Source organism: Adiantum capillus-veneris, chromosome 10 (assembly GCF_014529385.1).
Source record: "Adiantum capillus-veneris isolate H3 chromosome 10, ASM1452938v2, whole genome shotgun sequence".
In the NCBI taxonomy this organism is placed as follows: Eukaryota; Viridiplantae; Streptophyta; class Polypodiopsida; order Polypodiales; family Pteridaceae; genus Adiantum; species Adiantum capillus-veneris.
Genome location: NC_140940.1, coordinates 145,119,693 through 145,143,751, shown reverse-complemented (window position 1 = coordinate 145,143,751; position 24,059 = coordinate 145,119,693). Strand labels below are relative to the sequence as shown.

The window sequence follows — 24,059 nt, the reverse complement described above, 5'->3', positions numbered from 1 at the left end:
GTGATTTGTCATGTGATGTCAAGTCATGTCCTGTGATGTGACTGTCGATTGGTACATGTGTTAGATGTGTGTTCCTAGTGCGTCGGTACTAATAGTCAGTGTCTGCTAAGACAGTTTATGGCCTCTGTCTGTTTTTGCAGGTGTAATCGAGGGCGATTACAATGCTTTCAAGAGGGGGTATGTCACAAACCAGTGACGTGGCAGCCCATATACACCCACACACACACACACCCGGAAAAAGGCAGGCCCGCCAAATGCATCGACAGGCTGGTACGGACCTCCGAAAATCACGGCAAAAATCACGTGGCTGATTTGCGTGAGGAAAAAGCAGGCTCTACGCAATATCTTACGCAAGGCAGTTTTTGGGACAAATTGCTTTAATGTTCAAGAAAGGCTTTTTGGAAGCTTGCTTTATTTTTAAATGAGTTTTTTAATGGCAGCTTTTGGGGCTCTGCTCTTAGCATCCCTTGTAAACCTTTATAAGCGTGGGCAGGGCTCCCACTCTGCAGAGCATCAGAACGTAGAGTCTGAGAGTGAGACCCTCCCACTTCCTTGTACTTTGAGCACAGATTTGATATGAAAAGAAATACCGAAAGGGGCGCCAGTCTTTGGGGCCAATGTCTCTAGGCACGGAACTCCGCCGGGCCGTGTCGAATCAATTGTGAACTGTGAACTGTTTTGAAGTGAATCTCTGCTGTGTTGCGGTAGAATCTTGACTTAGAGTGTCCAAGTTTGTAACAGGCGAGAGTCTTTGGGGCCAATCTCTCTTGGCACGGAAGTGCACCGGGCCGTGTCAACGTGTCACGACAGAGACTAGACTTGGGGTGTCCAAGTTTGTTACAGTTGTATCAGAGCACGGCCGATTTCTCTTCTATCGGGAAATTCGATCCTTCTTCTCACGGCACCTATGGATTCCGAAAAGAAACAGACGATTCCATCTGCCACCTCTGAAGCGGGAGGCAGTACAGAAAATTCAAGCGGATTAGCGGAGAATGAGTACAGGCTACCCCGGCCCTTGCAGTATCAACTCATGGAGATGCAACGTCAACAGCACGTTGACGAGTGCGCAAAGTAGATGCTTCAGTTTGCCAAGGATCCCCAGTATGCAAAATTTTTGACCCGGCACCCGATGGACGAAGTGCATACTCATTGGTAGAAAGCCATTGAGACACCAATCAAACCGGCAATCAAGAAACCTCCTACTCCAAGGATGGTCATTGAAGAAGAACTCAATGATGTTGTTGAGACCCGAATCAATCAGCTTCTAGACACGAAGAAGTCATCAAAGAAGCAATTGAAGAAGCGCAACAAGGGGACTCACTACCCCAGTTACTTGAGCAGTCAATCTTCTTTTGCAACTGCACGAAAACAGAAGCAGCATGTGGGTTTTGAAGGACTACCCGGTTCTTCTTCCTCTTCTTCCGACGGTTCTTCTAGCTCTTCCTCTTTCAACTATGCAGGGCTAGCGCAGACGTGCTGTGTACAACTAAAGATAATAGACTCAGAGACTACTGACCATATATATGTCCAACTGATCCAAACCCACTACGGATATATACAAACATGAAGAGCCACCAACGGCTGCAAAATATCCACTCCAGCTAAGCCTATCTCTGAACTGTGGTGGTGGTGTGCTGGCCACGATGTCGACTAGACCTCGTGAAACCTGCCATCTGAAACCTGGTCAACTATGACTAACTGCCTGCCGTGCCAATGACATTGTAGCCCTACTACACGTTGCCCGCCACAAAAGCACTCATTGTCTCAGTGAGGGAAACAATTGAAACTACTAAAAGATCGTAAGACTGCAAAATAAACAACTACTGCATTGCACTGCCATGGTGAAAAGACTGTCATGCAGTCACCCAAGAGAAAGATTAGTCGCCACAGCACCCGAAGCATCAGTCTTGGAGGTGGAGCCATCAAATCAATGGTGGAACCTTACTGTTGGTGGGCCCTCCGATCCATAACTGGGCCGCCTGACACCGCCTGTGAAGGGAGCAGCCACCTGCTGCAAGGCAGAGGGTAGAACTTGTCATGTAGTGTACTGAGGACGTCGAGTAACATAGCCATGGCAGTGTGCACCAGCAACACCGTCGCAACAAGGAACGTTCTGCGTACAAGGCAATGGCGACAACTGAAACCCCTGAGGATACTGTTGATTGTAGTACTGAATTGGAGACTGTGTGTAGAGTCCCATAAATTGCAGAGAAGGACCTATTGTTGCATTCTGCATTGGTGTACCTGATCCAATCCATCCATACCCCACGCCCATCATCGTAGGCTGGGTAGCCCTATTTTCATGTAGAAGCATTTCTCTGAATCCTTGTACTTGAGCTTTAAGGTCATCAACCATTTGGGACTTTATCTTCAAGGCTTGTTGTAGTGCGAAAATAGTAGCATCCCGATTGGCGATGGCGCTTTCAACAACTCGCACAGATCCCTCCATAGCTACGTGAGTAGCGGAGTGACGCTGGTGTGTAGCCGCTAACTGCTATGTTCCTAACTCTATGGTGGCGATAGCATTCCTAGAATCCTGTAATATCTTCTCAGAAAGCTCAAACAAAGAAGTAGAGTCCGCCACCGTTGAAGACGCAACAGGTGCATGAGGTATTGGAGCATGAGATGCTGGAGGACGTGCAGGACCAAGTAGCACTGCTGGTGGACTAGGACTAGGTATGGGTGAAGTGGTTACAACAACTGGTGTAGTGGGTACACCTGGGATGGTTGGTGCTAATGGAGTAGGAGATATATTTACTAGAGAAGAGGTGAAAATGGGAGAAGGGAGAGGATGCTGTGACGGAGAAGCGGCGGACTCGTCATGAGGAGTGGAAGTAGACACTGGCACAGGAGAGCAAGGAATGGATGTAGACGGAGAACGTCCCGGAAGATATGTCACCCTAGTCTGTTGGCTCTCTGACTTTGGCAATGAACGTAGAGACTCTACTGAGTCCTTAACACCTTGGCTTTGATCTTCTTTTTCTTCTTTATTGCCTGATCAGTCTCACTAGTTAGAGATTTTCTTTTCCCGATTCGTAGCATTGGTTGGGTATCCTCATCCACTTGGGCAGGGCTTACATGAATATTTATTACCGACGCCAAGAGAGGTGTTGCAAAACATTTGGAGCTCAACTACACTGATTGCACTTGGGCCAGGAATCGTTTGGCCCGAGATTGTAAGAATGTAATGAGAATCTGGTGGAATCCACAGGGCAAGGTGTGGATTAAACAGGGCAAGGTGTGGATCAAACAGGACAAAGTGTGGATCAAACAGTAGAGGCCATTCAAGTGGGAGAATATAGTGGGTAGGTCACACTTCCCCTTATCTGCTTTTGCATCTCTGGTTAGAAAATAGTACCAAAGATGCCGAGGAGCTGTTTGTTTCTTTCGTACTCGGGGTGATCCGTGTTGAGCAGCTCTTGACATGCTTGAATGGTTGCATCCTAGGACAGCTAAGAAAAAGTGCGTGTAGCAGGTTTCACAGCGGGAAAGGTGGTCATACCCATGGCATGGCCAAGCCGTGTAGGAGTGAGTTTGTGGCCCCTTACTTGGGAAAATTTTTTAAAAGCTCATGGATCATCTCAACACGAACTGTGTTTGGTAGATCGCTAGCAGCCAGTGCTGTTAGACCTAGACTCTGTAGCTGAGCATGGGAAAGAACCTTGCTCAGAGATGGTCGAGGCGGCTGTAGAAAAAAATCCAAGGAGAAAGTTGAGCAACTTTTAGATGTTGAAGGCCTCTTTATCTCGTGAGTGATGACTTGATTTTTTCCTTTGCTTTGACTCCCCTTCGGCTGTTCCGCGTGATCACTGGAAGCATCCGAACCATAGTCAACTTCAGAATCCGACGTTGAGTCTGCTGCTGAGGAGTTGTAGCTTTCATCACTAGGTCACTTGAAGTGATGTCTTCGAGGCCTTTGCTACTATTATATAAGTCATCATCCCCTGATTCTGCAGCTACAACTGGCTTTTTGCGCAAAGCTGCCTTTCACACTTGCTTGCTGGGACCTGCCATATCAATCAATCCAATCGAAGAGAGAGGAAAAGCGCTAGGGGTAAAGGCAAGGCCTAGGTGGTAGAGGTTAAATAGGTAGGCTTGATAAGGAAGGGGCATTTGGTGTGTAGGGGCGATTGTTAAAAAAAAGTTGTATTTGCTTGTTGCGGGAGACTAGGCGATCGATGGCGAAAGGGCTAGGATATGGGCGAGGAAAATTGGGTAGGGGCTAGGGGGTCAGGGTAGGGGCGATTAGAGGGTAGGGTTCGAGGGATAGGGTCGGGTGAGGAATACTATGGCGAGGGGTTTTGGAGAGGGGTGAGGGAATAGGGTAGGGACGATTTTTGAGGGTAGGGGCCAGTTGTCAGGGTAGGGGCGAGAGGGTTTGGAGAGGGCGAGAGAATAGGGTAGGGGCGACTTGTTAGGGTAGGGGCGAGGGGGGTGGGATAGGGGTGAGGGAATAGGGTAGAGGCGAGGGGGTTAGGTGAGGGGCGAGTGGAAAGGTTAGGGGCGAGAGTTCGTAGGGTAGGGGGCGAGGGGTTTGGGTAGGGTAGGGGCGAGGCCAGTAGGTAGGTAGGGGAGAGGAAACAAGGGATGAGGATAGGGGCGACAGAGGATAGGTAAGTCAGTTAGGGGCGAGGGATGAGTGTAGGGTAGGGAGAGGCGAGGCTAGGAGGTAGGGATGTTAGGTAGGGGCGAGGGAGGGGTGGTGACGGGCGAGGGGACAAGAGATGAGGATAGGGGCGAGAGAGGGCAGGTGAGGGGCGAGGGAAGGTTAGGTAGGGGCGAGGGGTATAAGGGGAAGCTGCTGGCAACCTGGCTGTTAAATCTTATGCCCTCAAATCGTGAAGTAGAAGGTTTTCCAATTCCACTAGCTGTGAATTTTTACACACTCTCTGCAAAGAACCCCTCCTATTTCTATCTGTAAGTTCTTGTGAAGAGCATCCCATAAAAGGAAAAGAAAGGTTGCATGCTACACAGCATAGCTAGGGGAAAAGATGGTTTCCCACAACCTTGGCAAAAAAAGGATAGATTGCGATGTTGACCATGGCTAACCAACAGATCTTGAATTCCACATGTGAGATGAATGGGAAAAGACGAGTAATACAACTAGCATATTCTGAAAAAAGGGACACCAAAGGGGAAAGAAGCAATGCAGTTAAGATGAGAAAGCTCACGTAGAGTGCCTACTCGTGGAGATCTTGAGTTGAATTCGAAGGGTGCTATTGCTTCCAAACCGAAGGCTAACTGAAATGGGGTGTGATTGGTTGTGGCTTTGAAGGAAGTTCGGTATGCCCAAAGGGTGCCGTGGATAGCTTGAGCCCAAGACGCCGGATGGAGATGACATGCTTTCCGCAGAAGGGCTATCAGAGCCTTGTTGGTGCTCTCAGCCTGCCCATTTGCTCTAGGGTAATAGGAACAAGACTTACAATGAAAAATCTTGTAGTTGGCGAGCAAGGTTGAAATCATTTTATTAACAAAGTGACTGCCCCTATCACTGTTGATCTCCAGGAGACATCCAAACCTGCACAAAATATTTTCATACAGAAACTTGGCTGCAGTATTGCCAGTGCAATCAGTTGTTGCCAGTGCCTCTGCCCACTTGATTGCATAATCTGTAGCCACCAGCAGATACTTCTGGTTACCTAGTTGGGCCGGAGGAGCAATTGGACCCACAAAATCCATGCCCCATCTTTCAAAGGGCAACCATGCCATAGAGACCTGTAGAGGACGGTTGGATTGCTTTCTTGGTTTAGGTCCACAACGCTGACACACATCACATACTTTCACATAGGCAATTGCATCCCGAAAAACATAGGGCCACCATAGACCACTCTGTAGAATCTTCTGGGCGGTGATATGACCAGGGTAATGGCCACCAGTGGGACCATTGTGGACATACTCTAGAATATTTTCAACTTCATGAGGGAAGACACACCGTCTTAGAACCCCATCTAGTCTTGATGAAAAATCTTGTAGTTGGCGAGCAAGGTTGAAATCATTTCATTAACACAGTGACTGCCCCTATCACTGGTGATCTCCAGGAAACATCCAAACCTGCACAAAATATTTTCATACAGAAACTTGGTGACAGTAGTGCCAGTGCAATCAGTTGTTGCCAGTACCTCTGCCCACTTGGTTGCATAATCTGTAGCCACCAGCAGATACTTCTGGTTACCTAGTTGGGCCTGAGGAGCAATTGGACCCACAAAATCCATGCCCCATCTTTCAAAGGCCAACCATGCCATAGAGACCTGCAGAGGACGGTTGGACTGCTTGCTTGGTTTAGGTCCACAACGCTGACACACATCACATAGTTTCACATAGGCAATTGCATCTCGAAAAACATAGGGCCACCATAGACCACTCTGTAGAATCTTCTCGGCGGTAATGTGACCAAGGTAATGGCCACCAGTGGGACCATTGTGGACATACTCCAGAATTATTTTCAACTTCATGAGGGGAGACACACTGTCTTAGAACCCCATCTGGTCCTGACTTGTAGAGCTTGCCTCCAATCAGAGTGAATGGCCCAGACTTCAACAGCAATCTTCTCTTCTGCAGTGGAGACGCATTCTCAGGGTACAACCAGTAGATAGCAAATGCAAGACATCGCTGTACCATTCTGGAGTGGTATCCACCTTAGAGAGACTGCTATCTAGAAAGTCATCTGCAATCCCTATTGCTTCTTCACCTGTGTGAATGCGAGAGAGGTGGTCAACAAGGACATGATGTTTGCCGGGTCTGAGTACCACCTCGAAATTAAACTCTTGAAATAAGATTAGCCACCGCCATACTTGACCTGCAACTTGTCGCTTATTAAGCAGACAGCGCAAGGCATGGTGATCAGTAATAATTGTGAAGTGGACCCGTAATAAATATTGGCGAAATTTTTGTAGAGCATACACAATAGCCAAACCTTCCCTTTCTGTGGTGCTATAGTTGCGCTTTGCTTTGGTAAGCAGGCGACTTGCATAGTGAAAAAGGCGATCCAAGTTGTACTCCTTACTAGGCTGAGTCAGCACAGCACCCACAGTCAGTTGACTGGCATCAGTATACACATGACAAGGGTCTTCGTCAGACCCGTTACATGGGGTAGATTGCTCAAGGTCGGGGTTGGACTGTACTGACGAAGAGCTGTGATGAACAACTGGATGCATGCCTCCTTCGAGTCGAGTTGGTTGCATGGGAACCAAGAGTATGTATCCACATGGCATCGTTTCCCCAATCATAAAGTGCCTTAGTGTGCCTAAGCAAAGGAAATCCTCCCTCCACCTGGGGAAGACTGACCACCACAAAATCCAAGCTGAAGGTGAAGTCTTGTACCTTCAGAGGCACCTTGTCTACTATGCCCACTGGATAGACTGTCCTCTGGTCGGCCAATGTAACAGTGAATGGAGTAGGGAGGGTAGGCTGCAGGCCTAAAGCCAACATAGTGAACTCTGGCATCAGATTGATCCCAAATCCACCATCCACTATGACAACGGAGAATTGATTCCCAAGAATAGATACAGTGAGACGACGACTTTTGTAGTCGCTGAGAGGAGCTGCTGGATAGGAAATCATATAAGACTCTGAGGGCAGTATGCAGAGGTGCCTGCTACTAGGCCCTGCACTCGGGTACAGATGTCACTTCTGAGGGTTGCATCAAGCCGGAGCATATCGTAAAGGAAAGGTGTTCTTCAAGATTGCTTCCGTTGTGGGCTTAGCTCCTTCGATCTGGGCATCCTCTAGAACTTTGATCTCTTGCAAGTCAGCCACTGCTTCCAAGAAGGCTCCATCAATGTCAGATAGCATAGAGACTGGCCTACTCTTAGCACCAATGAAGGGCTCGTCAGTTGGGTCAGGTTGTGGAAGTGGTGATGGACGAGATGGACCTCTTGGCAAGCTGAGACCAAGAGCTGCTCTTTGTGTCCGAGTGAGGACGCCGGCGGGCTCTCCCACTTGTTGTGGCCTAACCGCATGAGTAGCAGGTGATGGCTGAGGGATGGTGTTCATTGAGATCAGATTGATCTTCGAGAATGTGAATTCTTGTTGGTTCTGAGTTGGGCCTGAAGATGAGGATTCCCTTTGCTTGGGACAATCCTTCTGTAGTGGTACTTAGACTCCGGACAATGACGGTAAGGAGGAGACCCTTCAGGTAAAGACACTTGCTTTGGTAATGCCCATATTCTCCACATCTATAGCATAAGATGGGCCAATTTGATGGACGAAACGGGGAATGGGGTGGTCTCTCGTCTTGTTGCATGGAGTTGGAAGCTGAGGTGCAGAAGCTCTGAGGGGTTGAGGGAGCATGAGTATGATAAAAATTTTGAGACGGAAAAGTACCTGACATACCTTGGACACTAGGGGTATTGAGCAAAGGTGGCATGGAATTTGGATGGCCATAGGGAGAAACAATAATGGATGTTGGTGCTAGCCCTTGTTGGAGAGGACCCAGACTTTGCTGTATTTGCCACAATCCCTTGATATAGTAGCAATCCTTGTCTTCATGTCGAGACTTTTCGCAGAAGTGGCAATAAGCACGAAGGGGACAGTCCTGTGGAGGGTGTCCTGGAGAGCGGCATGAGCTAAACCATACCATAGCCTTAGTCTAAGCTCTTCTTGCTCCCTCTTGATTTGATCCAAAGCCTCGTGATGTGGGGGCTTCTCTTGTCTAAGAGAGATTGACTTCTCCTCTTGAAGAGCACATTGTAGTTTTAGGGCTTCCAGTTCCCTATGTAAAGAAGTCAAAGGGTCAGATGGACTCTCCAGGAGTACAAAGACAGTCTCTACCTGAGAAGAGTCGGTAAACAGCTTCCTTGCCCCCTCTATCCTAGTTGCAGCCGCAACAAACTCCTCCCAGGTGGCATCAGGTCGGAGATTCTCTCTGAGTTTTTGCTGAGAAGTCTTTGGAAGAGCCTTCTCTACGCATTTCTTGACCAGAAACTCACCTCGTTGCTGAGGAAGCTTGGCGACCAAAGACTTTGTTCAGGTCATGAGTTCTGCAAAAGTCTCTTTGGGCTGAAGCAGCAGGTTGGCCAACTCATCCAAAACCTTTTCTTGGAAGTCGCCTGGTCTGAAAGCTTCACAAAATTGTTGTCTCAATGTAGCCCAAGTAGTAAAGTGGTTCTCTGCAAACTGACTGTACCACTTGTCTGCTAATCCATCCAAGGTAGATGGGAAGAGTACTAAGTAGGCATCTTCTCGGTTGAGGCCACGACCTCTGCAGAGAGAAAAAAACCTCCGAGATTGCATCCTTTGTGGAGAGACCCTTGAAAGTCGGAAACTTAATATTCACCTTAGCTAGAACGCTTGTGAGCTCCTCCATGGCTGTCTGTGCAGGAGCTTGTTGCATTGGAGCTTGCTGTAACACAATGGATGAGAAGTTTATTGATGGGGGTGACTGGGGAGGTGTAGAACTGGTTGAGGGACTGGAGGTAGTTGCAGGGAAGGTAGGGGTAATGGGGCTGGTGGACTTCTACTTGGCACGAAGGGTTGACACTTTCTATGGTAATACTTCAAAGGACTTAATAGTAGGCTTTGTCGCTCTTTTGACCGCCTTGTATGTGTCATGCACTAACCAAAATCCCACCCAAGCTTTGGGCACGAAGACCTTTAACTTGCTGAAAATAGGTCCAATCGCCACTAGACCAAGGCGAGCGAGACTGGACCACTTGGCTGGACTTGGACGAGAGAGACTAGACCAAGGCGAGTGACTGGACCACTTGGCTGGACCTAGACCAGAGAGACTAGACCAAGACGAGAGACTAGACCAGCAGGTCTAGAACTAAGACTAAGCCGACACAGTCGAACCCAATAGAGCAAGACAGGTAGAGAGCTGAAACCAACAGCTCCTCGACTTGACTCTGCTCTCTACACGGAGTGAGATTTCAGTTGAGGTCCCACCGGGCGTGTCAAAAAAATGAGAGCACCTGTATAGCGGAGATAATGTGTCGTGCCCTCTATAGTGGGTGCTCCTCGGTGCAATGTACGTGATATCTCACTCCATAGAATGCAAACATAGAAGACAATGAACAACATAGCAACAACAGTACGACTCAGCAGAACATGAACATAAACAACAACAGCATGAACACCGACAAACTCAAAGAAACCGATACAGACTTTGGCATGGCAGCACACTCAGCTCCAGCCCAGATCTCATAGGTACAGTGGGGGCGTCAAGGCTCAACTGTGCAGGGATGGTGCAGACATGTTGTGTACAACTAAAGATAATAGACTCAGAGACTACTGACCATATATATGTCCAACTGATCCAAACCCACTACAGATATATACAAACATGAAGAGCCACCAATAGCTGCAAAATATCCACTACAGCTAAGCCTATCTCTGAACTGTGGTGGTGGTGTGCTGGCCACAGTGTTCACTGGACCACCACCCGTATCCCTGCCACGTGTCACCGACCCCGCAAGAAAGTCCGTCCAGTGTGAAACCTGGCCAGCTGTGACTAACTGCCTGTCCGTGCTAGTGATACTGTAGCCCTATTACATTGGTGAAAGTTGCAGATCAGCCCTGCAATGGCCAAAATCGGTGACAGAGAGGATTGGTTTCTACAAACAATTGTGGCTCTGCAAACAAGTGGAGCAAGCCCGGCTAAGTGCAGAAGAAGTGGGTGAGTGTGTGTTCGTGTGATGGGTGGATGGGTGTGTGCAAGTGTAGGTGAAGTGTACTATGAGTGCTTAAGGGACTGTAATCGTGTGCATGTGGGTGCAGAGGTGGCAGGTGCAGGTGAAAATGTGGGAGTCAGGGCGAGATGGAATGTTGTTGTGAGGGGAAAGGGTGAGAGGCAGGCATACTATGCCAAATGCAGTAGTAATGACTGCCACCTCAGAGGTGGCAAGTGCAGGTGAAAATGTGGGAGTCATGGCGAGATGGAATGTTATTGTGATGGGAAAGGGTGAGAAGCAGGCATACTATGCCAAATGCAGTAGTAATGACTCCCACAACAGTACCCTCGCTCAAAACAACACCGAGACTTTTGCTAATCTTTGTAACGTAGATGACACTCTACTAACAATCTTGGAAATCACATTGCAACTACCATATCCTCGCCAAGGCTAGCTAGATCCATCTCCTACCTCCATCTGTGTAAGAAACAATAAGCTCTGTTGAAGCTAAGAGAACTCTCATGCCAATGCTACACTAGTCTCGTCAAATGTCTCAAACAACGATAAGAACACTCGAAGCACAATTGAAATACATGACGCAACAAAGCACTAGCAACCCAATGAAGACCTACATGACAGCACAGTCTCAAAGAAAACATCAATCAAGTACACCCTTTTGTTAAAGAGATAATTTCCACAATTTGAGAGCAAGATAGAATGCTACAAACCAAGGGACCATCGGAATTGTTGGTCGACTTGATGATTGGACCTAGGCCACAATGGAGGATGAGAAATATAAGACAAACTTACATATGGAAAGAGGCATTCACTAAAGCATGTATTTGGGAGACCCAACATACATTGTAATCAAAGGCAAACAAGCAACAATCAACTATTCTAGAGTAGTGGGAAGATGGGAGTAATGAGGCAAGCCAAGTCTCTCAAAGGCTCTATGTAACCCAACAACGCCACGTGCCAACGGAAAAGAACAGACTGAACAGACCGAGACACCAACTAGCGGAATTTCACTCCCGGACGGCACTGGCCCCAAAACCTGGCGCCCCTTTCAATGTTTCTTTAGACTACTTCAACAAGGTACAACTTTGTGTCTCCGCTCTGCTTCTCCCGCAGGTAGAATGTTAGAGAGAGAGCCCACACAGCATATTTAAAGGCCCCAGGCCTATCCAAAAGCAGTTACATGAAAAGCACCCAGTCCAAAAGCAGTTGGTCCAAAAGCTCATGCCCAAAGGGCTATCCATGCAGCGTTGCCACGTGAGCAGTACCCTTTGCATTTTGCGGGCAAATCTGTACACAGTTGCTACATCATCATCTTGCTACGCAAATTGTGTGTGAGTGAGTGTCTTGCTTTATACAGGGTTTAAGCCCCTCAGTCGTTCTTGTAAGTTGGGTTGGGTTAGGATTTTAAATCCTAACCCCCTTGTCTCTTTAGGCCACTCGGCAAGAATCTGTAAGTTGGTGAGGACTTCTTCTGCTTCTGCTAGGGTTTTGACCCCTCAGCCGGGATCTGCACATTGGCTAGTTCCTTGAGGATTGCCAAGTCAGGAATTTGTGGCATACTCCCCTCTTGAAAGAAAAGTAATCGTCCGCGATTATATCTGCAAAACAATTCAAATTAGATTTTAAAAAATATCCGAGGGTCAATCCCAAGGGTCATTCAGTTTTCTCATTCCATATTGGAGCTCTTAATATACTAGCATAGAAAATATTAGCCATCACACCCAGACCGTGCTGATCTTCAAAAGAGGTGTCTCGATGCACTAAAGTCACATACCCAGGCAATCTCACCTAATTAGGAATATATTCAATGGTTGACAGATCACGATGCAACGCAGAAGCTTACAAATGCATGTTACAAGCCATGAAAACAACCTGCGCCGATGAACACTCCTCCCAGGCAAACAGCCTCAGGTATGAAGGTATTCAACCACTACCTCATCACTCCGCCAGCAAATAACCTAGAAAGGTCTATGCCATGAGATATAGAGGACTACTACAACCAAACGCTCCCAAGACCACAGCTTGCGTCGCTTGAGGCTCCAAGTACAACTATACCCTCCCATGAGCGCCGTCTGCGTCCTTCAAAGGTTTTCAGCTTACACTAATTGCTCCCCAGACCATCAATCTGCGTCAGTAGTGGTTCTACAACTAAAATGAACACTCCTCTTAGGAAAGCCCGAGCGAAAGATACTCAGACAATATCAAATACCATTATCTCTTCAGTACTCCTCCCGAGAAAGCCCGAGCCAAAAGTAAATCATAAATCATCGAAACCAGAATCAAACAATGCACCGAGTCCAAAAGCAGTTGGTCCCAAAGCTCATGCCCAGAAGACTATCCGTACAACGCTGCCACATCAATACTAGACTCCACACTTCGCAAGCATGTCCCTGTACACAGCTTCCAGGTCATCATCTTCTACTCAAATTGTGTGTGAGTAGAAGATGATGACAGGTTATTTAGAGTTTATTTAGGGTTTAGGCCCCTCGACATGTTCTTGGAGAAGACAAGACCTCACCTTTCTGAATTCTTCAACGAGAGAGTCGAGCCAATAACCTAGTGTACAAAGTAGATTTGTTTGCCTCATTCAATGGAATTTGGAAGAAAAAAACTGGTCAGAAGAACGTGGCAAAAGAGTGTCAACACCATCTGGGAGACTAAAGGGCCTGAATACATAAAGATAATCATCTGGAAAGTGCTCTGGTGTGCCTTGCCTACTGGGATTAAGGTGCACGCTAGAGGGATTGTCTCTGACACTTGCTCTGGCTGTAGGGCAGCCTCTGAAGGCCCCCTTCATCTATTCTGCAAGTGCCCTACTTTGCAGGGGATGGCTGCTAGGGTCTGCAAATTGGTAAGGACTTGGAAGACCATCTTCTTTATGGATGATCTTCTTTATGGATGACCTGATCAGTCGTGGTTTCCAAAGCCAAGCCGTTTTGGTGTGCACACAAAATTATCAACTTCTGCTATCAGGTATGGAAGTCTCAGACCCTTCAAGTTTTTGAGCACAAACTAGATGTAGCTAAAATTGTGTGTCACAGCAGTGAGCTCATACATGTAGTAGGAGCAAGAAGAGGGGCAGTTGACAAGGATGAAGAATGGATTCAGGCAGTGAACTTCCTAGAACACTCAAGAGGGTAGGTGTATCGTCACTCTGTTCCTGTGTACAAGTCTCTACTGGAACCCTAGTCCCCTCAAGGCACATGTAGTGCTTGAGGGAAATTGTATTCTTTTTGAGCTAATATAATTTCTCTCAACTCAATTGCGAGTGTGGCAAAAAAAAAAGTAACATTATGGCCTTGCCCTTTGGGCAAATCAAAAACTCCTAAAAGAGTTCTATATACGAAATAGAGCACAACACACTTGAAACCACTCTTGTTTGTGACATGAGTTGTGGTTAATGCTAAAGCTAGCCAAAAAAATAACTTGCTTCTCAAATTCTTTGGCTTTCTTTTTGTCATATTTCTAAGGTAGATATGTTTTTCATTATCTTTGGCAAGCCATGAGAGAGAGAGAGAGAGAGAGAGAGAGAGAGAGAGAGAGAGAGAGAGAGAGAGAGAGAGAAAGGATAGTCTTTTTGGAATTTGCTAGCTATTTCGAAAAACACTTGCTACCAAAAGCTTAAAAACATACATTGTCAAAACGTTGCCTTTGATTGTAGATATCTCTCTTACCCTCTATGTGCATCACATAGGGATGAGTAGATTGCAAACATCTTAACCCGCGCCCTAAAGAGTTTCAAGCTATGCCTGGAGTAGGAGAGATGGGGTTGAGCTTAAGGGAAAGTGTTGGGATACCAAGCTCAACCTAAACTTGGATGATTTGCCGCCCACATTTGTCCCTAACATGAGATAGCGGACTCGAGGATCATTACTAATGGTACTATAGTTGGAAAACAACTACCGTTAATTGTATTGCCTCAATCAATGATCCATATGTAATAATTGTGTTTACTATCCTATGATGTACATAAGAGTGAGTGTTACCTCAATCAACATTGTATATTAAATAATGAAAAAATGTAAAAGTACAAACAAGTGTTGTCTTGGTTGGCACTCGTCACAATCATGTTGCTTCAATCAACGCTCTTCATTGGGCTAATTGTACATTAGCTCACTCAATGGTATGAGTGTTACCTAAGGTATTTTGATTGTTATATGTAGATATGAGTGATGGATATTGTCAAGAAAGAAGTGATGCTTGCATCCACTGAGCTCCCTCAACTGAATTGTCTACATACTTTACCAAATAGTTGTGGTATTGTTGTTCAGATGGTCCATGGAAGATCATGAGGTAGCCAAAACTAGCACACCACATGACGAAGGAGCTCAACTATTGAGAGCACATTCGGCAAAAGGTGTAGGGTAGGTTTCCCACGCAGCATTTGGATGCCACAGTAAAATCTAAAACAAAATATTTTCATGCGTTATTTTTAATAGAGAAACATCATCCATCTGGCACCACTTAATGTACTTATTATCTTATCTCTAAAGGTAACGATGTGAATATATTTACTTGTCTTCGTAATGAATAACTTCTCTCTCTTCCAACCAATCAATAAATTGGGTTAGGATAGAAATGTTAAATCCTAACCCCCTTGTATCTTTAGGCCACTCGGCAAGAATCTGTAAGTTGGTAAGAACTTCTTCTGCTTCTGCTAGGGTTCTGGCCCCTCGGATCTACAAGTTGGCCAGTTCCTTGAGGATTGCCACGTCAGCAGTTTGTGGCACTCAAGGTGTGGAATTTAGACAAGCTCGCCCCTTTACAATTGAAGAGCAAGTGAGTTACCCAAGTACAAGGGAAATGGCGGTCTACAAAGAAGGAAAATCCATCATTCGTGGCCATTATTCGTGAGTTAATAACTCCATACACAAGGAGGAAATAGTTGCTCCCTCTTACAGTCCCCGAGTAAAATGGATCACTAACTTTTGTAATAAGGATTCTTATGAGACAAAAGTGCCTTTGAAGCTAGCCCTCCCCCGTTTTAATTTTATTTTTACATGATACCCAATAGTAAATCTCAGTCTGATTGGTCCTAAAGGTCAAATTTGGCCTCTATGGGATGTTAATATGACTTCTTGCTTTCTTTCTCACATTCATTAAGAGACTAAGGGATTCAGTAGCAAATGGTTTTCTTCCAATCCTCAAACTTAGATATGACCTCGTCCTCACCTCATCAACACCAAATGTAATACAAGATGCTTGAGACCCATTCATCCCATTTGATGATGGAACAACTTAAGACACCTTAAAAAGACTCTTATACACTTACAGGATCACCACCTTCCTGGCTGTGAAATAAGCTAAAATAAAAATATTTAAATGTAAATATTCGTAAAGAAATGATGGCTCAATGCTGAATATAACTTGCACAAAAATTACCTTCCCTGCTTCAATAGGATTTACAGCAGTCTTTAATCCATGCGAAGAAGCCCAAGATCGTGCTCCATCACCAGCTAAAAACCTATGAAACACACACCAACATGCATGTACAATAAGCAGAACATAACTAAAAGGCCACAAAGAAAAATGATATTATGATTGTGCACTTGGGCACGCATATGCTCCCAAAACGAGGTTCCCCTGGGTCATCTTGACATTATTATCTATAGATCTCTCCCATGTATACACCATCAGTCTCTCTGCACAAATAATATCTCCGGCATCCAGAAGCTAATTGCTGAGTTTGTCCCTAGTGCTATAGACATGTCATAAGCAAGTAAAACCTCGAGTGTAGATATCTGTTGAGGCCATTAAGTATGGCCAACCCATGTATAGCACCCATCTTTATAAGATAATCCCCATACTCTTTACGTATCTTCAAAACTCTGCTTCAAGCTCATCTCTTCTGAGTCAAGCTCACAAAGCATCTCCTCTGATGCGTCAAAGAAAGCCGACTCATGACAAATTGTCCTAGCATTGAAATCTCCAAGTAAAATGACATCTCCATCCTTTGAGAACTTCCATATATCCTCATTTGAGATCATCTCATAGTTGCAGGGAATAAACATTTTCAAGTATCCATTCCCCCTTCCCATTCCAACTACCCGTTCTGATTCCCAGTTCTGTGTTTCAGATGTGAGTATCTATAATAGGGAATGGCATTTCGATGGGAAGTAGAAAAGAATCATCGTGAGAAAACGCTCACTGCTCTTGCTCCCACGGCCTGCGCATCCCACGCCCTACTTCTCCCCTCGCGCTACCCTTGCCCAGCTCCTCCCTCCCCCGTGTTGCCTCATGTTGGCCCCCTGCCCCTTCACTCGCATTGCCTCCCACCCGCCTTAGCCTCCTTGTCCGCCGCCATTCCCCCCCCCCCCAAACCCCCGGTGCCGTCTCCACCCACATTCACTTCCACCTCTTCTCTGTTTGACCGGGTTTCATCGTTGGCTCCTCGGTTTCGTCGACAAATTTCACCCCAGCAGGAACACTTCTCGCCCTCACTTGCAATAGCAGACATAGATGGTACCTCGTGCTCCGCCTCAGAGGGCCTCAGATGAAGGCCCCTCGCCGGATCCCGCCGAGCCCACCATCCGACTTGCTCTATCGCCAACAAAGAAAGCGAACCTTGCAACAAAGGTGGAGTGCCTTCAAGCCACCTCTTATCATATGCAAGATTATTGGCAGTCGACCCAGCAGAGGCGAGGTGCATGACCTCCTTTAGGCCCGTCTCCTAGCAGAGGTGGGAAAGATCATCGACATACAGCTTCTCAAGCAGGTTTACTACAAGATTGAGTTTGAGACTACCGAAATGGCTGCCAAGGTCATCTCGATGAGCCCATTGGCCATCCAAGCGGTTAGGGCTCATTTTCGATAGTGGCACCATGGTTTCGACCCAGTTTCATATGTTTTTGTTGAGGAAGAAGACTTACCCAATTCAGTCTGCTTCACTAGCCTGAGGAGAGAGTACCTCCCCACTTCTTTCAAGGATTGGTTCCGAGATCAAGACAGTCTTGGAGACCCCGAGGACGGCAGCTTCAGTGGCTTCCAAGGCTGCAGGTATTACCACACTACACGTTCTGGTGCGCGACACTCACACCCTCCCAAAGGTAGTCCTTCCACCTAGGTGAGTGGTGGGGTGGCTACGCCATAGGGTGGAGTATTCAGGACTCCCAAACCAATGCTTCATTTGCAGACAGATGGCCCACTTAGCGAAGGCTTGTCCTCGCGGGAGATCTCGACCGCATCGCATGCTCAGCCCCCCAAGGCTAAACATGCCAAGCAGACAGGTACCCAAGACACAGACGATGGCACTTCGATAGAGGCCAACGACCAGCCAGCCGATGGATGACAGAATGTGGACGGCCGCCGTCGACAAGGGCTTGCCACACCGCCCTCCCTGGTGGCCGACCTCCTGCAGCTCAGCAACATTGGGTTCCGACAAGGAACCGTTTTGACCCTTTGCAACAGGAGTCCCCCTCCACCTTAGCCTCACCACCGCCACCCCTTCCCCTCCCTCCGCCTTCCGACTCCTCTGCCCCGCCTCCACCTTCCCTCCAACCCCCCACCCCTCCTCCTCCTGCCCTTTCTCCCGCTGGGCCCTCAACCTCATCACCGACCCATCCCACACTCCTAAACACAGGGGACTAAACACTCATCCGCAGCTTGACGCTCTCCTGATGGTGCTTTCGCTACGAGCCGAATGGCTTGGGAGGGACAGCCCTACTTGAGAATGCCACTGCTCGTATAGGTCTCTCCTTTTGCGTCAATCCCCCGCAGGCTGACCAGTTTTGACATTGGTTGACGGTGAGATTTCTTTAACTACAACTTCACCCGATTCCTCGACAACCCATCTCCGACCTTGAAGCAGCTTGCTTCCAAGTTCACGTCCTCTTTCTAGCAGCCAGAGACGCCGGGGCTTTGAATACAACAATAGGCTTCTCCTTTCCGTTGTGTGGTAGGGATCACATTGCGTGGACCTTGCCCAGAGTTCTTGACTTGCTCCAGGTCCAGACTCTAGAGTTCTTACATCACATAGGACCTAGGGGTGACAGATTTGATTCAAACACTTTGGCCTCTCGCCAAGTTCAGTGTGACGCTACCGGATGCAACAGGATGTAGGCACATTGTGGTTCACGTTTTTGCCGACACTCACAGCCCTCTTTGCTATGTATTTGGACATGAGTATTCTTATTCAGAGGATATAGCCCTACGAACTGCGCGCTCTGCTTTGGCCTGGGACAGTCACTTCAGACGCGCCTATCTAGATGTCGCTCGGATATGGTTTACTCTCCATCCAAGCCGGCCTCGAAGATAGCGAGGTTGGCTGTTGTTGCAGCATCGGTCTTCTCTCATTGATCCCATCAAGATTGTCTCATGGAATGTGCAAGGTTTAGGTGGGCCTCAATTTCAACGTCAGAGGGGCCGCTGGCATCAGGAGCTTCAAAGATGCCTTGTGGGTGGTATGATTGATATTCTTATGCTTCAAGAACACCGTCTTTGTGAGAGATGCATTCGGCGTTGTGGTCAGATTTTGTGTGGTCACTATGAGACCTTTTCGACAGCTGCTTTTGGGCCTGGCATCTAGGGAGGTGTATGTATGAATGTTGCGGAATCATGGCAACAGGCCATTGCGGGCAGAGGTATTATTGTGCCAGGCAGGACCCAGTGGATTACTATACAGGTTCATGGTTGCCTCATGGGCTTCCTGAGCATCTATGAGCCCACTGTGACAAGTGCACGCGCTGAGTTTTGGTCACATATTGTAGAGTCTTTGCCGCATGCAGAGCATTGGTGTGTCGGGGGAAACTTCAACATATTGGAGGAGCCCTCAAATAGGATGGAGGTAGCCATGATTCTGTGCACGGGGCTGAGTTGGCAGCTTGGGAGCGCTTATGTATGACCTTGAGGATTTCAGATGTTTGGCAGCATGCAGGCTTTGTGCGGCCCCAAGGCAACTTATCTTTCTCTTGCTCTGCCCGCCGCAGAGTAGGAGGAGTGAATCTATCTCGGATAGATCGCTTCTACGCGAGTGACCACATTTGTGACATGGAAGGATCTGTAACAAACTTGGACACCCTAAGTCTAGATTTTGCCGTGCACGAGAGAGGATTACATCAAATACTTCACGACATTGAAATTCACAGTTCAGTTTGGTCGACACGGCCTAGCGTAGTTCCGTGCCAAGAGAGATTGGCCCCAAAGACTGGCGCCCCTTTCACTATTTCTTTTATATTAATCTTTGAGCAAAGTACAACTCCCGCAGGGACCTCTGCTCTCAGACTTTGCGTCCAGATGCTCTAAAGAGTGAGGCCCTGAGGGCTCTTTTATTCTTACAAGGGATGCCAAAAGCAGAGCCCCAAAAATTAAAAGCTCTTAAACTTAAAAGCTTCTCAAATCAAAAGCAATTGTTCCAAAAGCAATTGATCCCAAAAATTTGCCCAAAAAAACATCAGTGCGATTTGCCGAATTCCGTACAACAGCCAGCGCAAAATCCGGCCTTGTCCGTACGGGACTGCCACGGCACCACTTCAACGTAATTTTCGAGGGTCCGTACTGCCACGTCAGCACTTTAGAGTTTGTGTTTGTCCGAGGACCTGCCACGTCACCAATTTGTGACATACCCCCCTCTTGAAAAATTGTAATCGCCCTTGATTACGCCTGCAAAACAGACAGAGGCCATAAACTGTCTTAGCAGACACTAATTGTTAGTACCGACGCACTAGGAACAACACATCTAGCACATGTACCAATTGACAATCACATCACTTGACATCACAGGACATCACATGACAAATCACATTCAAAAATCTTTCCAAATCTCAGACCATGATTAATCGGCAACATATTTAGCAATCGCATCTAGATCCAATCGGGACCTCACAGATGCCCAATTAACTAATCCATATTGCAATCATGTCTATAGAGATCTCTTTTTATATATATATATATTTCCAACTCAAGCATTGTCGTGTGCAAGTAGTCATTAGCCTCAAGCATTGTCATGTGTGAGAAATCTTTCACCTCGAGCACTATCGTGTGCGAGAATCTGTTGCCTCAAGCACTGTCGTGTGCGAGAATCTGTCGCCTCAAGCACTGTCGTGTACGAGAATCGTTTTCGGGGATCCCAATACATCACTAAGTTCATTAAATCAGTCGTGATTCGTTATCATGTTCATTCAGGAGCTGTCACTGCTCCATCTCATTCTTAATCCCGCTCTTTTTTCAGAATTAACAGTTCTTTCAAAAAACATCAGTTTTATTCAAAATTCAAAATCATCTTCCAAAAAAGAAGTTTTGTTTCATAAATCCATAAAGCAAAAAAATGCTAATTCAAAAAGCTGTTCTGAAACGAGTATCGCCTCGTCCTGTTGTTCTTTCAATGTGCCACTCATTTTGATTCTTGTGCCCTTTTGGAACACTTTGTAGCGATATGTCCTTGTTCTCCACATTCAAAACACTTCCCTGCTTTGAAATATTCATCTCTTTGGTCTTCTGTCAGTGAAGGTCGTATATCTCTTCATCGATTGTTTCTGCTCTGACTTGTTGAAGATTCGTCTGATGGGTAAGTCAATTTACCCGAATGTATAGCAAATCCCCGCTTCGCGTGTCCCATCAATTGTTGTATAGAATCGGACTTCCTTTCGAGACAATAATCTCGAATTTCTTTGGGAAGCCCACAACAAAATCGTTCAATCTGCTCCTTAAATTTGATCTTCTTAAAGGATGAAACAGGTACAAAGTTTTCCCAAAATCTTTCACAGTAAGAATCCAAAGATTCTGTCTTGACCATGGTTCCAGTCAATAATCACATCTCGTTCGTATTCTTGTGTGAGCCATGAAGAAATAAAGAGTTTCTTAAATTTCAGCCACTTTATCAGCGCTTTCCTTAACATCAGAGTGGATCACCATGTCTGAGCATTGCCTTTCAAAAAGGATGCCGCCCTTCTGATCTTGGAGTGCTTTGTATAGCAGCCCTCCAAAAAATGCTATGTCAAACTGTTGGACAAAGGCTAAAGCCTTGGGAGCATCTCGAAACCTTGAAAAGCGCTCAAACTTTACTGCCTATCCTTCCTCTTTGAATTCTTTGGGCTTTTTGCCCTTGTGGTCGAGAAAATCATATTGATTGGCTCTGTAAAAATGCTTTCTTTTTGCACAAAACATGTGTTTTGTCTGTCGTTTCTTGCCTTTCCTGTCCTCATCACTTGAATCAGAAGAAGATGAGAGTTCCGAGCTATTAGAAGATGAGGACGAACTGGGAAATTCTTTGAAGCGTACACGCTTCTTTTGTTTTTTGGCGTTTTCAAAAGTGGATTTTTGCACCAAGTAATCAAGGAAATTTATTCCCTTGTTATGTTGTTTCAATTGCTTTTCCGTCGGCTTCTTCGTAACCAGAATCTGATTAATTCAGGCCTGGACCGCATCCAGGATTTCTTCTTCAGTAAACATTCTTGGTGTCACAAGACGGGCACCATGTGCCAATAGAAAAAAACAGACTGCAACTTTAAGCACTTCAAATGACAACTGAACTAAAAGAGAGAGAGACAACACGCGACATGGAGTGGCGAAATTCCACCCCAGCGAGTATTGGCCCCAAACCTTGGCGTCCCTTTCGGTATTTCTTTATATTGCATCAACACAATACAAGCCGGTACTCCAGACTCTGCACCTTCTCCTGGAAGCATGCCAGAGAATGAGCCCTAGCCTCATATTTAAAGGCCCTTGGCCTGAAAAGCAGTTACAGTAAAAAGCCTTTAAAACTCAAAAGCTTTTGGTTCAAAAGCAAAGCCAAAAAGCTGCCAGCGCAATTTACAGCAATCCGTACTGCCTGTCATGTCATCAGCCTGTGCAAAACGCGGAAACCCGTACAGCATGCCACGTCATCATGTTATCACAATTTTTGAAAATCTTCCACGTCATCATTTTTTGCGTGTGTGCGGGTCCTGCTTTATTTTAATCCCTTTATGTTACTGGGGCCCCATCGGACGGGGTCCCCATAAGTTGGTAGGACTTCTTCTTCTTCTGCTACTTGTTCTTCTTAGGGTTTAGGCCCCTCAACCGGCATATGTAGGTTGGCCCCATTCTTTAGGCTTTAACACGTCAGCAGTTTGTGACATCTCCCCTTCTTGAAAGAGAGTAATCCTCTGTGATTACAACATATCTGCAAAACAACTCAAGTTAGCTCAAAATTTTTCAAGGAACATTCCGAGGGACAATCAGTTTGCTCTTTTTATTAAGGAGTTAGCTTCTCCTTTCTGCTCTTTTGATCAAGGAGTTACCTTCTCCTTTCGGCTGTTTTGATCAAGGAGTTAGCTTCTCCTTTCGCTCTTCTTCCAAGGGTGTCTTGATGCACTAAAATTACATACACAGGCAATCTCATCCAATTAGGAATATTCAGTAGTTGGCACATCACAATGCAACACAAATGCTCACATATGCATGTTACAAGACATAGAAACATAAAGCCGCCAATGAGCACTCCTCCCGCATAACCTAACAAGGTCCGGGCCGAGAGATATTCAACGACTCCCTCATCACTCCTCCCGCATAACCTAAAAAGGTCCGGGCCGGGAGATATAGAGGCCTTTTACAACCAAACGCCCCTCAGACGCATCCTGCGTCGTTTGGAGGTGCTGAGAGTAACCACTGCTCAGACTTCTTAATACTCCTCCCGCATAACCATCCAAGTCCGGGCCGGGAGTCACAACAACAATTATTTTACAAGCATACAACCAAATGCTCCCCAAGCATCGGCCTACGTCATTCGGAGGTTTTTAGCATACAACGGAACGCTCCCCAGGCATCGGCCTGCGTCGTTCCGAGGTTCAAACAATACAAAAACAATATTTCTCACTTCTCCACTCAAGAGTAAAATCACCAATCAATGCAACCAGTATTAAAACTAGAGTCAAACATTTCAAATTGGTACCAAGACAAGTTCAAAACAGATACCATCCATTTCAAGTTGAGTTTCAAACAATACTTTCTCAAACAAAGTTCAAGAGTATCTAACTATAAAACAACAAGAGAGTTCATTCAGGATTTTGTTCGGGCAACCGAACTTTGAGGACAACTGGCTTGCCCTTCTGCATCACGGTGATGGTTCGGTTCCGGACCTGGAGAGTCGCATCATTCTTGTCATGCCAAGGCATGCTTAATAGAACGTCGCAATTGCCCAACTTCATGATGTGGAAATCAGCTTTTCCATGATAATCTTGAATAGTCACTGGAAGAGCACCAATGAGCGGTACTACTTTCTGAGTTTGCCTTGTGGCTAGCTCAGCTTCAATTTCTCCAGTCCAATAGCGGGTCTAGCTCTCTTAGCAGGAGGTGGCGCTGGGGTTCTGTCGACCGTTGGTGCAAGCGTCGGCTCCTCTGGTCTATCAGTGCGTTTGGGACAATTAGAATGATTATGCCCTGTTTAAAAGCATCCAAAGCATCGGCCTTCTTGTAGTAAGGTGTCTCGTTGTTGAGGCGTCAAACGAGACCTTTGCGGTT

General features: G+C 46.4%; 1 protein-coding gene across 1 annotated transcript in view; it reads right to left on the bottom strand.

Moving 5' to 3' along the window:
- LOC147449795 (N-terminal nucleophile aminohydrolases (Ntn hydrolases) superfamily protein) overlaps positions 1–24,059 on the bottom strand; it is a 146,176-nt gene that overhangs the window by 46,443 nt on the left and 75,674 nt on the right. Inside the window, exon 5 of the mRNA XM_086522150.1 lies at positions 16,008–16,089. Coding sequence (XP_086378276.1) covers positions 16,008–16,089 — 82 coding nt within the window. The remainder of the gene's footprint in view (positions 1–16,007; positions 16,090–24,059) is intronic.